The 18,395-nt window shown below is 40.9% G+C and overlaps 1 protein-coding gene across 3 annotated transcripts in view; it reads left to right on the top strand.

Moving 5' to 3' along the window:
* Nucleotides 1-18,395, top strand: part of CLIP4 (CAP-Gly domain containing linker protein family member 4) — a 44,713-nt gene that overhangs the window by 6,780 nt on the left and 19,538 nt on the right. The window contains exons 1-7 of one of the 3 annotated variants that reach the window (XM_034060869.1): nucleotides 7,954-8,059; nucleotides 11,279-11,341; nucleotides 11,440-11,554; nucleotides 11,925-12,064; nucleotides 15,061-15,200; nucleotides 16,095-16,188; nucleotides 16,788-16,949. In XM_034060869.1, the coding sequence (XP_033916760.1) occupies nucleotides 11,938-12,064; nucleotides 15,061-15,200; nucleotides 16,095-16,188; nucleotides 16,788-16,949 (523 nt within the window). In that variant the 5' untranslated portion in view covers nucleotides 7,954-8,059; nucleotides 11,279-11,341; nucleotides 11,440-11,554; nucleotides 11,925-11,937. Of the gene's footprint in view, nucleotides 1-7,953; nucleotides 8,060-11,278; nucleotides 11,342-11,439; nucleotides 11,555-11,924; nucleotides 12,065-15,060; nucleotides 15,201-16,094; nucleotides 16,189-16,787; nucleotides 16,950-18,395 lie in introns of those variants that run through there. The other 2 variants (XM_034060867.1, XM_034060868.1) reach the window with 2 other exon arrangements.

Here is an 18,395-nt window from a genome sequence, read left to right as displayed (position 1 = left end):
ACTTTCCCTTACTTGCAAGTGACAAGCTGTTTGCTTTTTCCTTCTAAGACTTCCCAACAAGATTTAGATTTATTTTCTTCCCCTCAGATGGTCATTCTTGGAAAGTATCTTTCTTTCTCTCTTCTAAATTGCTGAAAATCCAAGCTGCGTGATGACAGAGTAAGTTTTGCAGATTTTGTTAAGGTGGTGTCTGCACCAGTGGATTTAGACTGTAGAAATTCAGATTTAAAAAAAAGAAAGGAATGAAAGTTCTTTTTTCCTTACCTTTATTTCTTTTTCATTAGCTGGGGCTCAGTTCTCTTTAACTGCAAGACTTATGGGTTAAAACTCTAAGAAATAAAGCTAACAAAAATGCAGATGCATTTTTGGGACACCCTCCCGCCCCAAAAAATCACATCAATAAAACACAAAACACTTGTTGTTTGAATAGCTTCTGAGGTCAGGACAGAGTAATACCACCCTGAAATTAGAGAAGCCAAAGTAGGAATTGGGTGACTCAGAAGATATTTATCTTTTCCAAGTATTGATGAAAGGTGGCATGTGGATGAGGGTGATAACAGCAATCGCCCCCAATATCCCTCTTCATTACTGAGACTGGCTTAAGCAGATCCATCTTTTCATTTCTAGATGCAGCTTTTCTACTGAAAGTGGCCATTTCTCGGTGTCACAAAGGTTATAGACAACAGTGGCCAACCCTCATGCTGGCTGCTGGCCAACTGCTTCTCTTCAGCAGTGTGATTTCCAACTTCATAGTCATAAGTATCTTGTCCAATTCCCAAAACTCTTTGCATGCTGCCAAGCCTATAAAACATTCTCAGACTTTAGAGAACTGCTTATATCTTTCATTCTTTGGTGCTGGAGTGCAATAGCTGAGTATGCATACATGGAGAGTTGTTATTCTCTGTAGCCTTATTGTTCAAATCTCTTTTTCTGTTCAACAAGGGCAGCAAAATTACCTTGTTTTACTGGGAAGAAGGCATGACTTGTCCCTAGCCATTCCCAGGAAAATCTTAAAACTCTGTGTGCTTTCTCTAAAGTAATTTTTATGGGACACATAGTACTTAGTATACATTAGGGCATTGTAATTTCCCTCAGTGCTTTTCTGGAGAGCATCAGGTAATTACTTCTTGGCTCTGCTTCTTGCAAGTCATGTAGCTTGTGTTCTGTCTGCTTCTGTGTCTCACCACTAGTTTCTACACAGCAGTCCCAGCCCTTTTTGCATTCTCTTTTAGGTGTGTGTCTAATGTGTTCAGATGGGAGAAACGGAGCACATTTAGGGTGCTGCTTCATCCTAGTGATCCTATTTGTCAGGATCCGATAGCCCTCCTCAGTAAGTCAAGGAAAATACAATGTATCAAGCAACTATCCTTAGTTCCTCCCCTTCTGTTTACAGTGGAAACTGAGAGACATCTTTATGTAGCTGCTTAATATTTGTGCTGTAAGATCTCTTGTGACTTTTCTTCGAAAACCAGTGCCAACAGTTCCATTCCTTGCACTGGGAATTTTGGCTGTTAACTTCATGTGAATTGTTTGTTGTATTTGGGAAGTTCTTTTTCTTTTTTCCTTGATTTCACAGTCATGGCACTTTGGTTTGGCTTTTGTTTTTATAGTTATTTTCATGCCAAGCATTAGCATATTAGATGAAATGCATATATGGTTAAAAAATGCAAAATGCTGTCTTATGATTGTTCATTATGCACTCATTATTTTAAATATTAAGAGTAAGCCAATATTCAGTTTATTATTTATTTATTATTAAATAGAGATCCAGGGTGATAGAAAATGCTTTTTAACAAGGCATCTGTTTATCCTAACTTCAATTGCCATTTGCAAATATATGCAATGTGACTAACACAGCAAACCTTTAGCTTCTGTGAGAGTAGGAATTTTAATTTGCCTGTTTCCAACCACTTATGAAACTGCATTTTTTCCCATCAATATTTTTGTTATTAAGCAGTTATATATTACTTTGCATTTCTGAGCACGTCAGAAAAACCCAAATACTTTACATCATGGAAAATGCTAATTGTCTAGTGGTCATGCAATAAAAAGAGAAGAGAAAATATTTGTTTTAGGTAAAAAACAGTGGTAGAAGAGAATATTGATGAGGAGAATGGCAAGGAAGCATTTTTGAATGGAAGTGGATTAAATGTGTTTGAAATCTGTAGGTTATGATTTCTGTATGGTGATGTCAATTACTGCAGTAATGTATTTTGGCTTGCAGTGCTACTGTTTGCAGAACCTGAGTTGAAAACTAGTTGATCATGTTCAAGTAGATGCCCAAGTGTTGTTAGGTGTGTACTTGCTGACTTGAGCGATTTACAAGTACTCCAAATGACAGAAAACTGTGTTTGAGAAACAGACCTTAGGAAAGCACCAAAAATATTATTTTAGGATCAAATGAGGCTTTCCTCTCGCATATGGGTTATGTGTAAATTGCCTTTGCTCCTCCTTTCATATACTTCCTTTCTAATAGCATGACCAGCAGATCGAAGGAGGTGATCCTGCCCCTCTACTCTGCTCTTGTCAGACCTCACTTGGAGTACTGTGTGCAGTTCTGGTGTCCTCAACATGTAAAGAACATGGAACCGTTGGAACAAGTCCAGAGGAGGCCATGAGGATGATCAGGGACTGGAGCACCTCCCATATGAAGACAGGCTGAGAAAGTTGGAGCTGTTCAGCCTGGAGAAGAGAAGGCTGCATGGAGACCTCATAGCAGCCTTCCAGTATCTGAAGGGGCCTATAGGGATGCTGGGGAGGGACTCTTCATTAGGGACTGTAGTGACAGGACAAGGGGTAATGGGTTAAAACTTAAACAGGGAAGTTTAGATTGGATATAAGGAGGAAGTTCTTTACTGTAAGGGTGGTGAGGCACTGGAATGGGTTGCCCAGGGAGGTTGTGAATGCTCCATCCCTGGCAGTGTTCAAGGCCAGGTTGGTTGAAGCCTTGGGTGATATGGTTTAGTGTGAGGTGTCCCTGCCCATGGCAGGGGGGTTGGAACTAGATGATCTTAAGGTTCTTTCCAACCCTAACTATTCCATGATTCTACAGTTAGAACTGGCAGTATTCTCATTTTGAGGGAGCTGCCAGGTTATGTAGCACTCTTCAAGGGATGAACTTACATGTTCAAATCCCATCAGGCACAATTGGTGAAAACCTAAGACTAGTCTGAAACTGGCACTAGAAGTGCTTTGGAAAGGGCAAGAATAATTGGATATAAGGAAGAAATTCTTTCCTGTTAGGGTGGTGAGGCACTGGAATGGGTTGCCCAGGGAGGTAGTGAATGCTCCATCCCTGGCAGTGTTCAATGCCAGTTTGGACAGAGCCTTGGGTGACATGGTTTAGTGTGAGGTGTCCCTGCCCATGACAGGGGCATTGGAACTAGATGACCTTAAGGTGCTTTGCAACCCTAACTATTCTATGATTCTGTGATTCTATAAGGCCTGAACCTGGTTGGAGTTGTGTGTTACTCAGACTCCTAAGGTGTTAACAGCTCTGTAACCATGGGATGGATTTTAGGGCTTTATGGAGTAATGTGATTTAAAAACTGTATGAAACATCAGTGTGAAACTACTGACAGAAGCTTAAAAATTGTGGAAACAAGGAAAATTGAGATGGAAGGACTGCTTTTGACAGGCTTTAGAAGGGGAATATGCATAAGTGCTCATGCCAGGGTCTTTAAAACTTCAGGTTTATATCTGTGGATGACTTACGGAGAAACTGAATTTCTGCATCCTGAGGTACTATGGAAACCTTGAGTGATAACAACAACTTAAGAAAGCTATTTTACTCTGAAAGAAACCTGCTTTTTATATCAGCAAATTGAACATAACGAGGGAGCTGTTCATGTTATTGGTCTAGATGTCACTATCTAAATAAGAAATTGCTGCTTTTTATTTCAGTTTCTCCTGAAGAGCTGGCACTGTTCTAGGAGATGGGAGTAGATTCTCTCCTTTCTGTAATTACCTGGTGACAGTGGTAAAGAATAGGAATATCATGGCTCAAAGGAAATATAGTTGCAAAAGAATACATGAAACCAGCAAGTCTGTACAGAGCCTTTATTAGTGGTAATGGTGCAAGTGAAACACAAAATTCATCTTGATTCTGGGTCAAGGATTAACTTTTCAGAACTGCTTGTGTGAAGCTCAACTCCTGCCATCTCTTTTTAATGTAATTAAATTGCTTCAGACTTATTGCATGAGACAGTAAATCTGAACATAATGCTTTCAAAACCTGTTTTGCAAAAACCAAGCCTGTTTAAACAGCAGGAGGACAAGAGAAAACACTTGGAAACTGATTTCCTTCTCCAGCAAGAATACTTAAGGAATACATAAGGGAATTAGGAAGAAATATAAGTAGAAAATTAAGTTTGGGGGGTGTTTGTCTGCACAGGGCTGTTGGTACACTTGGATGACCCAAAGGAGTTGAGAAAAATTGTATGACCACTTCAGGTCAGCTGTAGTTTTGTAAGATATATATATATATATATATATATATGCCTGTAATTTTTGGAATGTGTATTCTGGGCACTTAGTCATAGTTTCTCTTTGTTAAGATATTCATGGGTATTTAAAAGCTTGCTGTCTGTTGTAACTAATCCGTTCACTGTTGGTTTCAGTGGTTAAGAGAGTGACTACAAGAGGGTAAGAGTTAGGACCAAGAACTGTGTGAAACAGCATAAAGCCTTAAGTATAGATTTCCAGTGTTATGTAAACCTAGAAAATTGAAAGGGGACAGTCTCATTAGCCTGAACAGTGGTTACATCAGCTCCCAAAACTGGAAGCAGGTTTGGAGTTGTGGAGCAATTTCAAGGAAAGCAAGCTGCTGTCAGGTGGGGGACTGGCAATTTAGCAGGCAGCAGTGGCCTCTGTCGATTCTAGGGTGGTAGTGCTGATTTGGGATCCAGGACTGAGGTCCAGTGACATTGTCTTCCTGGAAAATATCCCAAAGCACTGTGGAATAGGATGCAGCTATTTAGCCTCATGCCTCTTCCAGTTCTCAGTGAGCTCCCTCACCTTAAGTGTCTGTGTTTCCCTGAAAATTGTGATAAATACAGCATTTCTTGAGGCTGTGAATCCAGAAGCAGAAGATGTGATCTGAGGAGCTGGCAGTTGGCAGACCTAGCAGAAACTGGAAAGGATGATTTAAAGTCAGTGCGGTGCTGACTGATCCTTGGAGGGAAGGAAGGGCAGCATGTCCCTCTGGAAATAAGAGGCAGGGCTGGAAAGTCTGACAATGACCAGTCTTTTTATGTAGGAGAGAAAGTAGGAGAGAGTCCTGACTGTGAGTGGATGTGCATCTTTCTTGTTGCACACCCAGCTCTGAGGGTAGCTCCCAGTGCATCCATCATCTTTGGAACATGCTTGCTGTCCCAAGGCTGCACTGAAAGCAGTACACAAGCAGGCTCATTTCCTGAACCTCACTGCTGCCCTAGTTCTCGCTCTAGAGTGGCTCTACTTGAAGCTGCAAAGCTATTCAAGTGTTCCCTTTTCTCTGACACGTAAATCTGTGGAAAGGAACTGGTCAGTAATGCCCTATTTCTGCTCAAAGGAAAAACAAGTAAAATAGTATTTTAGTGAAAACAGGCTTGTTGCTCACAAGCACTGTTTCCCCATCTTCCTCCCAGGGTGGTCAGAGCTGCTGCAGCCCATTGTTTTTGAGTTCTGCAGGTGCTCTTTAGCTTTGCTGCCAATGGCAGCACTGAATGAGTCAGACAGGATAGGCTGAGCAGACTTATTTAGTCTCACATCCTGACACACAGGAGTGGCTGAGAAAGATATTGTGAAAGGTACAGAGTGAGCTTTAAAGCTCTTTTATAAAGTCTCCATTGCAGGAGGCTTTTAAACCTGTCCTGACTGGAAGTCAGGAGAGAAAGTTAGGACAGGTTTTGACTGGAAGTCAGGACAGGTTTTGTCAGGCAATGGTGTCCAGTCTTCTTTGCGGTTGTAGCACTAAATCACAGGGTTCACTCTAAGCTAAAATGTGTGGTGTTTTGTCTTTACTGCTCCAACCAGAAGGATGTTCTAGAACCTGAGATGCCTTTTTAGGTGCTTCCCTTAGTTTTCTAGCATAAAAGTATCACACACAGTTTTATCCTCATATTCAACATCTCCCTTGAATTCACACACCAATTTCCATGGCAGATGGCAACTAGCTCAGCTTTCATTCTGCTGAATTAAACAAGCCATGCTCTGGTAACCTCCTAAAATAGACTGTTCTTTTCCTTAACTAGCAAGTTGTCTCTACACATTCCAGATTGCTGCCTCTCGCTCTCCAGTTACATGTCCTAAGATAAGTGTTTGCTTTTTCTTGCCATTGCATTGTATTGGTAATGATGCTTATTGTGGAGCTGTTGACTACAATCACCTTTCTCTTCCTCAGTCACTTCCATATGGTGATCTCATGTATCAATCTGTCAGGTCATTCCTTTTTAGCAGTAATTCTTTTCCTATTTTTTTTTCCTTCCAAAATCTTTAAAGGAAAATATTAGTTCCAACAATAATACCCCACATTGTCATCGGTAACCTCCCTCAGCACAGTACATCCCATTCAGCTTAACACTGTTTCCCTCCTTTACCCGCATTGAAGTTCTCCTATACCCTAGTCTCTTCCAGAACCAGTAATATTTGCCATTTCAGGCATTTTAGTGAAGTCCATTATTCAGTATCAGCCATGAAACGTTTCCATTGCCCAGCACATAGAGCATCTCAAAAGAGGCAGACATCAGCTGCCACTACTAAGCTCACGTTTGATCTTGCTTATATCCATGTCTTGGTTATACTTTAAACTCTTGTTTTCTTAAGTACCCTTGAGGTGAAAATTGCAGGGCTGCATTTTCCTGGAGAACAGTTTTCATTTGGCCTTTCCGAATCATGGAACATTTCTAGGAAATGGAATAATTCTCTTAGCTTTTCTCTAGCCATCTGGTATCATGTTCACTGTTACAACTACAGCTCCGTGTTCCACTTCTTTCAGTTTTCAAGTCTCTGGGATCCGAGAGCACTTGCACATCTCGACTTTCCCAATACTTCGCTTGAGGTAATTTCCACTTGTTATTCCCATTATTTGTCCTGCCTCCTCCCTCCTCACCCCACAATTAATATTATCACTGGAAAAGCAATGACAAATACCTGATTATAAACGTCAGTTATATTTATTTAATAGTGATCCATATTGAGCACAAAAACATAGCAGGACTTGTCTAAGGTTTTACCTAGGACAAATGTCCCTCGAGTAGCCTATGAAAATGGATTTATCACTACATGGCTTTCTTTAAGATTACCAGTCTTTGGATTTAGATCCTTCTTAAGCTTATGATGCTGAACAGGCGCTCCTGGAAAAAATTTTTGGAAGTGGCCACTTCTGTTTCTCCAGATGGTTACTAAAATAACGGGAAAGTCCTGATTTCTGAGCGCTATGCTTAAATCTATCAGTGACTGTGCGTGACCTTAAGCGGGTCTCTATGCAGCTGTTAGTGTATGCACATGTTATGGCAGGAAGCATTCGGGAATACCCGGACCATGGAATCCTCAGGAAAGGAGGATTGTTGCCTGTACCCCCCCATCTCTTCCCTATTTTCCTTCGGCCGCGCGAGCATCCTGGAGCACCGGGATTACTTCCCTGCTCCCCCGCCGACCGAGGCTGCCTGACCTGCAGCTCCCCTGGCTTTATTTCCGAGCCCCGCTGCTGTGTGACCGTGGGCAGCGCCAGGATTAGGCCACAGATCTGCCCTCGGCATCGCTCTGGCCGCTTTCCAGCCGCATCCTCACCCAGGCTGCGGTCACCTTGGGCGCAACAACCGCTGCTGGGGGGGCTGCGCTGCGGTCCGCGTTCACTGGGGCTGGGGCCCTGTGGGGGAGCACGGTGGGCGGGGCAAGGAGAGCAGTGCTGGCCGCCGATAGGCCAATGGGCGGGGAGGGGCGGGGCGATCCCGGCGGTGCTGGCCGCCGATAGGCAGGTGGGCGGAGCGGGCGCAGGCTGCGGCCTCGCGCGGCTGCCTCAGCTGCGGGCGGGCGCTGGAGGCCCCAGGGGGGTCGAGCCTCTGGCCGCGGAGACCAGGTACGGGTTGAGGGGGGATATGGTGGCGGCCGTGTCCCCACACCTCCCGTGGGGAGCGTAGTGGGCACCGGAGCCCTCCTACCAATGGCGCCCCATCCCTCTGCGCGGGGTGGTGGTGCGGGGGCCGCAGCAGAGGGTGGGCCACAGCTGGCACTGCCTCCGCCGCAGCGATCGCTTGTCAGCTGCGAGCACACACACGGCACCTCGCGGGGCCTCTCGGTGGGCCGGGGCTGCGGGGAACAGGGCGGGAGCAGCGTGTGGGGAACGGTGGGGGGGGGAGGCCGCGGCTCCGCGAGGCCTTAGCGCGGCTCCGGTTCCCCCTCACCTCAGCCGCTGAGGCGGCCGGGCCCCGCCGGTGTGATAGCACCCTGTGGTGGCGGCTGAGAAGCGGGAGTATTTGGGCGAGCAGAGCCAGCCGGGACAGCGCTGAAACCCGGGCTTGCCTTAACTTCATCTGAGCAAAACAAAGCTGCGTGTTGCAAGAGGGCCCCGCACACCAGTGGAAAGACCAGTGTGAGTGAACCTGTGCACACGGAACATGTCTGCCACTCGCGCTGCACGTCCTGCGGAGCGAGGAGACAGTGTATGTGCGGGACTTGTTCTCTGCATTCAGTTTTGCTTCGTGAGCACGTAAAAGTACACGAGAAGTAGTCCGTTGTACGTGGGGTTTGTCAAAAATAGCATCACGTTTGTTACAAGTTGTGCTATCGAAGCCCTATTACAATTGCATTTCAGCACTTGAAGTGCTTTAGCATTTTCCAGGTTTTCTATGCAACTTGAAAAAAACTTTGTGTGCTGTAATGCAAGTTGCAAATCAAGCAATCTGGAGTACATGAAAAACCTGGGTCTTGTATTATACACCTTTTTATGTGGAGGTTCTGTGCATTTCTCTGTGATGTATGGATATCAGGAAACCTGTCGCTGCTTTTCAGCCTTGTCAGTGTAGGTAGATGTGCATCTGAGCGCTCTTCCAAGTGTGCTTTCCTCCCCAGTGTTACTTCTGTTCTTCATTTTCAGATTTAATTAAGTTAGAAGAATGTATGGTTGGCAAATCGTAATTCTCATGTTCTCTGCTGTACTAAACTATGCTTCTTGGTAGTTTGGCAATGCTGTGAACAGGCAAAGTCTGTCCTGTCTTTCATTGTATTTCTCTGTTTCTTTCTGTATAATTTGTATAAACAAATGCAGAGAAATCATTGCTCTTCTGGAAGACCTTTGGTTCCATTTCTCCAGGACTTCCCACCTAAGCCTGTATGTCTTGGATATTTTTAATACGTCAGGCAGTTATGTGTTTGCACAGAGCAGAAGTCACTATTAGGACAATACCTGCTTGCTTCTCTTTTTCTTTGAAAGTTTTCAACCTTTTGCTTCCCAGGTGTACGTGTTTGGCATTAATGGGCTGTGATATTCTTACACCTGAGCTAGCAGTTTCTGGGAGTAGTCATGGGTGCAGAACATGTTGCCTTGATTGCATAGTTGAGTACTGTGTCATGACATGGTAATATATTCCTAGATCCAAGTTAAAATCTCATGATGTAAGTATGTGCACACAGGTCTGGAGGTGTTGGCACTTCTACAGACATGTGAAACCATGGGTTGGCTCATGCATTGTAGCATTTGGGTTTCACCTACCCAGCAACAGGGATTGTTTCCCTGCCTGCTTTGCTTTGGCAATGTCTGTGCTGAACTCTTCTCACTCATGTAACAGATTGTATTCTCCTGCCTGTCTCCTTAGTAAAGGTGCCCTTCATCAGACTGATTCTGTTCTGCTCAGTCTGCTTTTCTGTGTGCACTAAACTGTCTTTTTTGTATTAATTTTCAAATGTCTCTGTTGATTTCTAGTTCTGGCAACTTTTGTCATTGTACTTTATGTACCTCACCTCTTCCTGTTACCATCTCTCTGCTCAGTCAGGTCTGGCTACTTTTCATTGTCTTTCATTTCCTCAGTGTTGCACCAGCAGCGCTGTGCAAAAAGCTTGTAATTCCTTTCATGTCTTTTTCTAACTTAAGTTTCAGCTGTTTTCTATAGCCATGCACATTATTTGTTCCTTTGTGCATTTGGTGAGAGTGTCTAATGTGCTACCTGTGAAAAACCATTGTGGATTCTTGTGTTTTACAAAGCTTTATTTTGGTTTGCAATAGCCTCTGAACAAATATCAGATGGTAGCCAATTTATTTCACTTGCCCTACCAAAGAGATTTAGTGACTTGCAGCCTAAGAGGCTTTGTGGTCCCTCTTACAAGAAAGCTGTTGCTGTCATGTTTATCATGACTGTAAAGCCATCCAGAATATAAACTCTTTTTCTTACTGGATGAAAATAATAATTGAAATAACTTAGTGATATTTTGGCCTTGTTGAATCTAAGAACGCTTAAGCCAATGCAATTTGATAATGCTGTAGGAAGAATTAGTCCTGCCCTTCCCAGTGGCCTCCTCCTTGATCTTCCCTTTGTGCCAACAAATGCATTTGTACAGCTGCATAAGGCTGAAGAAATAAATTAGTTGGAGAAAACCACCCATTTTTCATGTGGACCTCTTCTCCAAGTTAAGAACAGGGTGAACTGTGCATGGTCTGCAAGCAGAGGATGTTTTCATTTATTTACTTCAAGATTATAATCTGTAATCCACTGTTAAAATACCTTTTATATTACAATGTAGATTATGTGAGGTTCCCAAATAGCACAGCAGTATCTGGGGGAATGTTAGAATGAATCAATTCACATAACTGCTTGTGTGTAAGAAACAAAAACCAAAGTAACTCTCAAAAGCAGACTGCATTTTATTTCTCCTGTTTACTCATGCATAAAGGTTAAATGTAAAAAAAACCTAAATATGCCTTAAAGCTCCATGAATTCTTTCTGCCAAGCAAAGTGGCTAAACAAATTCCTGAGTAAAGAGCACTGTATAGCAGTCTGAGGAATACAAATTTAGGTTGTTTAGCAGAAGCACTGCTTTTACCCTGAGTATTTAATGATAAAAAATTAAGGTGCAGAACTTCAGGTTTTCAGTTGTGAGATGTAGTCTCCAATAGTGCAATAAGGCTTGTTTTTATTCAGAGTGATGTGTTTTATTACTGAATTTCTCAACTAGGTGTTGTACAAGTGGTAGCAGCTCTCCTAATCTTAGCCTGTGAACTGTAATTAGAACATAACTTAGACTGGTTGTTGGAAAATGTCACTGTAGCTCTATATGGCCATTTAATCTTTCTTCTCTCTCCTAGGTTGCTCTAAGGCTGGAAAAGTTGACTGGAAACAACACTAGGGTGGAGGTTTACAACACTGTGGTAAGTATACTATTTCAAAAACAGGGAGAAGCTGGGAAAGGAGCTGATATGGAATCATGAGTCCAGGAGTGAGTCACTTGGTGATGAATTGTCTGCAGCTTTGTGTGGGAAGATGAAAGAGCTGAGAATCTGAAAAGAGGAGAGAGCGGTAGCTGGTAGCATGTTCTTGCTCATGATGAAGGAAAGGAATATGCATGCAGATTATGAAGACAGGTACTTGATGCTTCACATTTTCATAAAGCTGCAAAACACACTAATCAATTCATCATCACCTTATGGTAGCTCAGTACAGCATTAGTGTTTTTATTACTGCTCAAGTGGAAAACTGGGGGGAAATCCCATGTTTTCCATTAATAACATACGAATCTAGTGATGAAGTCCAAACTGGAGGTTGACTATCCTTGACACCATGCTCTACTAGCTTTTGCTAATTAATTGTATTTGTTTGCAAGAATGTAAATGGTAGTAATAGTTTGTGCTTGCAGAAAGGGAAAGATTTTAATCTCATTGCATATTATATCATGCTACAATAGAACTAATCCAAAGTATTTCTGATGAGGTTATATATTATTTACTTCTAAAGTGGCTTTTAGAAGATGACTATAGAGGATCTCCCAGAACCTTCCTTAGAAGGAGATTCCCTCATTGAAAGAGAGAGGTTCTTAAACTCTGAAACATCTGTTACTTTTTCTGTGGCTGCAGCACCGATGCCTTCAGACTGTGGTATGTACTTTGAACAGTAAATTTATGATCAGTAGAGATAGATTTGAGTAATGGATTTTAAGAAAAGGTATCAACTGAAATTATTTTTTATTTTCAGAAAAAGTTTACTGCTTATCAAATGAATTCTGTTATTTTTGAAGAAAATGAAGGATGAAGACCCATGCTTTTTCTATTTTATTGCATCAAATTTAAATTGCAATATTCTTTTTCTTCTTACTGTTTCTTCTGCATATGTGTATAGTTAGATACTTTTAGGTTTTTTATATCTCAGTGTACAACTGGATGTTGTGTTAAGATATAAGATTTCAGTCATTTAATGTAAGTAAGCATCCACATCGCATTTAAAACCTCCAGAGGTACACTTTTTCTTGTACTTTCAGTATGTAAACAATAGACTATGGGAGTATTTCTGTTGGAAGTGGAGATGCTTGTGGTGGTAAGGACTGTGAAATCAGTGTTAGACTCTTCTAGCAAGTGTCAAGTGATCAGCTTTTGAAATAATGTTGAATTGGCTTCTTAAATTACAGTATTTTAAGCAGGATATATAATATTTAAATGTCACGAGATAAGGGTCTTCACAGAGAGCTACAATTATAATGTCTTTGAATATTGCAGATGTCAATAGCATTTATATAACTTAGAAATTACTGCCTCCACCTCTTATGTTTTTTCTCCCATGCGTTGTTTACAGCAGTCAAGTATATTCACGAACCATAAATATATGTAATCTGTCTGACAGACTCCGCATTCTTGAGACCCATTTAGTTTAGCACAAGTTGGAAATTCAACAGTTCAATACAGTGTATTTTAGTACACAGCATGTGTCTTTACATGGTTCACCCCTGTTCTCATAACCTCTCCATCCTATTCTGCTCTACATACTGCCAAAATTTATCTATTCTGCTTTTGTATCCCTTAGAATATTTTTTCATTTGCCCCTTTTTTAAACATTTTTGTGCTGTAATATCTTCTAATAACACTGCAGTATCACTGTTATCTGTCCTACTTGGTCTGTGCCTACTCACTGACTAAAAAAATGTTTTTATAGGAGGTCACTGTCACCTGTGTAACAGTAATATTAGAGAATTTGGGTAAAGAAGGTTGAACCACCACAGAAAAAGATTCTTGGTCATTACATTAAGTGCATTTATTTTTCCATAATACAGTTGTGATGGATGCATGAGAAAGGTGGAGAAAGTAATGGTTTACAGTATATAGATGCCATTGTCTACTTTTATGGAGTTTTTTTGTTTTAACAGATTTTCTGTCATATTTCTGTAATGTTTGCAAACACTGCAGCTGATCCCTGTTAAGCACTTACAATGGCTGTTATTAATACTTAACGTGTTCTCAGGTGTTTCACCTTAGCGTGCTGATTATGAGTCTGCTAGAGTTGATTTCTAACTTATATAAGTTGGCTCAGGTTTGCAGTTAGAAACCTTTGTGGTAGGGCAAGAATCATGCATGTTGTGTAAGATTGTTAATCATACTGGTTAGTTCATAGAATCATAGAATAGTTTGAGTTAGAAGGGACCTTCAAAGGTCATCTAATCCAGTCGCCCTGCAATGAGCAGGGGTATCTTCAATTAGATCAGGTTGCTCAGTTGTCTGTTTACTTCATAGCTTTCAGCAATATGTCAGCTGTGGTTTATATGGAACTCAAATATAACTCAGTACATCTGTGTCAGTGCATGGGATGTAGGTAAGAAGCACATTTTGTGTAGTGCTGGGAGATAAGGGGTTTGGGATTTTTGTATGCTTGGTGCATATAAGAATTCATGCTAAGTATCAGTAAAGTTGTCCTCATTTTCATTCTTGTTGAATTGAAGCAATGCAGTTAGAAGAACTCTAGGTAGCTGGGGAGCAGGGTCTATTTGTGCTTTTGTCTGTTAATCGAATCTAGAAGTGCGGTATGCTTTCTGAGGAAAGGTGATGGTGGTTGGTTCAGAGGTACTTTATACCATGCCATGCACCTAGATGCTCTGTTTTACTTAACCTGCATGTCTCTTCTGAGAGCCTTCTATCTGTGATTGATGCAAGCTGACATTGTACATCAATTTGAAACCTTTTGAAAAGGCAGCTCCCTGATAGCTACAGTGGGGGTTAAAAGTGCAGTGTTTTCCATGATTCAGTCATTTGCTGATGACAGTAGGTTCTGCTTCCATTCCCTCTCCTAATAGCTGTTGCTATCCAGATTCTTTTATGTAGTTTTCCAGAGTTGGAAGAAATTCCGCAAATTTAAAATACAGTATACGTATATACATGGACACACATAGTTATAAATAACATGAAATACCATGTTTTAATAACATGGTGGTTTTCACACCTATACTTTGGGATACCTGAAGTGATGTGAAGCTTAACATCTAAAAAATAGGTATTTTTTATGATCTTGATTTAGTGGCTTAATTTTTAAAGATGTTTGTTACCTGCAGCTGCCATCAGCTGGGGGTAGTACATTTGTGAGCTGTCTGAAAAGAAGGGAGGCCATAGAATGCCTGCCTGTTTGTGCATGTGTTGATATTTTGGCATATTTTATATAAATTATGATGGAAGAGGGAGGAAGAGACATGTTTTGTAGCAAATGGAGAACTCCTGTATGCATTTAATCACTGAAAGATGAAGAGGTTTGTGTGTTCCTGGGAACAGGTTAGAATCAGCCGTCTTTGGCTAGCTTGAAGCAAGAGAAAGTCCATATTAGCATAATTACTGCACATCTCTCTTGGTCCTTGCCTAAACTTAAAATCAGTCTTGCAGTCCCATTGTATTGGTTGCTCATTCAAAGCTTTTTCAGGGGTGTAAGCAGGACCTTAGTATTAAAGGAAAAATAGACCAGATGGTAAAGAAAATGTTCTAAATCAATTCAACATTGATTTTCCAGTGTGATCAGTAGTGATGTGACTCTCTGCTGATCTTTTGCCTCCAAGTTTGAAAAACAAGATGTATGTCGAAACTTACAATTATACCTAATGGTTCCTTTTTTATTTTTTAAACAGAGTTTTCCTTCTTTGATCCCAATGATGCAGCATGTCAAGAAATACTTTTCAACCCCAAAACATCAGTTTCTGAATTGTTTGCTATCTTACGGCAGTGGGTTCCACAGGTCCAGCAGAATATTGATATTATTGGGAATGAGGTGAGGTACAAATGAAGATACTTGAATACTTTCAGTGTTAAAGAGCAATGGTGACAGCAAAAACAGTTCATTCAGAAACAGAACTAATCCTAAGTGCAGATACAGTTTCTGCCTTTTAACAAGTATATCCTGATCAGTGTCTTGTATTCCACATGCTGTTGGCTTTCATTTTGAAAGAGAAAGATGATGGATAAAAATTGAGTACATTTGGATAGATGGCAGGAACAATGGTTCTTCTCAGAGCAGTTGTTCAGAGACCCCTGGTGTTTCAGTTACTTAGCGGTAATCTTAAACTCCAATATACAAAGTTACAGCGAAGCCTGACCATAAGGGTAATGTTTCCAAGGCACAAAATTAATTAGGAACTGAAATATATTTGCAACCTGCAATAGCCTGCTTTCAGAAATCACCTTGTGTCTAGTAATTCCATCCTTCTTTCTTTACTGTGCCTCTTTTGGATTATAGACTTTTCTAGACAGGTGGAGAGTATAGTAAAGATTCTTCCTACCGTAGTAAAACTCTGTGTTTCTTTTGAGGGGAAGGATTGTCAGGAGATCAGAGAACAAAGGGAGAATGACTTCATAAACAATGTCATTTTCCTATTCTTCAGTTGGGCAGTTAACTTTTCAGCATGTGAAATTTATGTTGAAAGTAATGATACATAGAAGCTTTAAAATCTAAACAATGAAGGTTAATGATACTCGTATAAAGCTGCTTATTGCATTTATGCATGTTGCTCAGTCCTTGCAGTTTTAGTCTGTTCTCAAAGGCTTCTTTGTTATTAACCATTAAAATGAACATAGGAGTCAATATATCTGAAATAACTTACTAAATAATGCAGATGTTGGAGATATGCCAAAGCTAAAATGTGCTTGTTTTCCATTTGTCTGTCAGATCATTAAAAGGGGTTGCAATGTGAATGACAGAGATGGACTGACTGATATGACTCTCTTGCATTACACTTGCAAATCAGGGGCTCATGGCATTGGTGAGTAAAGAAATGTCATTATAGATGTAAAACCCTTCATTCACAAAGGCTAATCCCCCTGACTATTACAGGATTTTTGCTTGCAGTAGATTGTTGGTTTAGTGCCTGGTTTTGGTTCTTCTAGTGACCTTCAGAAAGGAAGATACAGTTATGGCTGTGGCGTAGTTTGAGTTAGTGGTAATAGGAATTGCAAACAATGGTACCAACTTAAACATACATTTAACACAGCAAAGGCTGTTTCAGGGTGAGGTGCAATCATCAGTGAAACTAGAGTATGTAGGTGACCGACTGTTCCCCTGTGAATTTGAGCTAAGTTTTTAAGTGAGGTCTGGCATAGGTCAGCTTTCCTGGTGTTGGCAGATCTTTTAACATAAACTTCAGCATTGTGGCCTGCAATTTACGTTAGAGAGAAACAGGTGGTAGATTTGAGCCCGTCAGGATAAAAGGCAAAGAATTCTGCATCCTAATCCTAAAAAGAAAGGCATAGTAATTATTCTGGCATACATCTTAATGTTCATTATGTGTTGCACATAAGCATTTGCATGTTTTTGGGGGTCAGATACATCTCAAATTTACATTTTACAAAATTAACCTTGCAGGTGATGTTGAAACTGCTGTAAAATTTGCAACGCAGCTCATTGATTTGGGTGCTGACAGCAGCTTACGCAGCCGCTGGACAAACATGAATGCCTTGCACTATGCTGCCTACTTCGATGTTCCAGAACTTATCAGTGTCATTTTGAAAAATGCAAAGCCAAAAGGTAGGCCTTGTTACTTGAGTTTCATGGAGTTGTTCATGCTTTGTTTCCTGTTGACCCTAAGCTGGTGTGTAGTGGTCTTTTAAGTGTGGGGTTTGTTTATCCATTATACATAAACAGTTTCTAATTTCTTATTCTTTTAGTCAGCCTCATAGGCTTATTTTTTTTTCTTAACCTACATTTTTTGGTAGTTTATTGCACTTAGTCCATTGCTGCTTTTTAAACTTGAGCTTTGTACAGGATGGTAGAAAAGCATAATAGAACAGAAATAAAATAGGTTAATTCTAAGTTGTTGAGGACTAAGAGAATGTATGCAGAAAACCAAAGATGTAACTATTCTGGTAAATTCTTTGGGTTTTAGAGATTCCTTAAACATCAAGAAATACGTTTGAAATGCTAGGAGAAGAGTAAAGGAGAAGTGGGGGTTTGGTGATAGGAGGTGGCCAGCTAGTGACTTAAGCAACATTGATGGGCTCATTTTTCCCACTTGTCTATCTAGAAGACTGTGTAAGGAGAAGTTTGGCATAAACAGGTATTACCTTTTGGAATGGTGATAGGAAGGGGATTGATAATTGGAGCCCTCTCTATATTAATGCAAATGGAAATACAGAAATAGTTCTGACCCAGAACCATTTGTTCTTCATGTGGTCAGGATATGAAAACCAGTAAGTAATTCTAATACTGAAATTGTAACAATGTTATTTTACTGGATACCCTTCTGATTGTGCCAATTTACAGAACGATTAATGCCCTTTTTTAGCTGCTTGTAACTAAAGGCTCAAAATTCTGAGAAGCTAGCAGGTTTTTGGAGTATACAGGGCTCGCTTACCACATCCTAACTCACCATGGAGGTAATTGAGAAACAGCGCTGTTAGTATTGGTATGACATACTTGAAGAGGTAACAAGTGTAGGTTTGTAACACAGGACAAAACAAGACTGCCCTGTGGTTAAGTCCACATTGCATTTCAGTAGTCCAGTCTCCATAATTTGCATCAGCAGATTAGGTCTTCTTTTAGACCTCATTTGCATTTGGTGTTCCCATCTCCTCCTGTGTAGTGCTTACAGAAGAGGTGGGAATTTGCTCAGATTTCCAAGGAAACCATTCTAGTTAAATGCCTTGGCAGTTGGCAGGGCTTGGATAAGCAAATGTTCCTTTTTTTAAATCTCAGTAAAAGTATAAAATGATTTGCCCTGTGACATGAAAACAATGCATGGTCTGAATTAATAGGAGGAATACTCTTAGATCCGTACATCATCAGCCAATTTGCAGAGAAGGGAGGACATACGTAGAAGGCAAATATGTCTTGGATGGATCTATACTGAACTCAAGAGGAAATGGTTATTAATGAATTCAGAACTTGTTAAGGCAGTGTATACTGACCCTGAGAGACCCCGTGTGAAGCACCCAGTACCACAGATGCTTCCTTTTGATTTACAGCTCAGCTGTT

The sequence above is a fragment of the Melopsittacus undulatus genome, chromosome 3, assembly GCF_012275295.1.
Source record: "Melopsittacus undulatus isolate bMelUnd1 chromosome 3, bMelUnd1.mat.Z, whole genome shotgun sequence".
NCBI lineage: Eukaryota > Metazoa > Chordata > Aves > Psittaciformes > Psittaculidae > Melopsittacus > Melopsittacus undulatus.
Note: the sequence above shows the minus strand (reverse complement) of the source record. Positions and strands in the feature narration are given on the sequence as shown.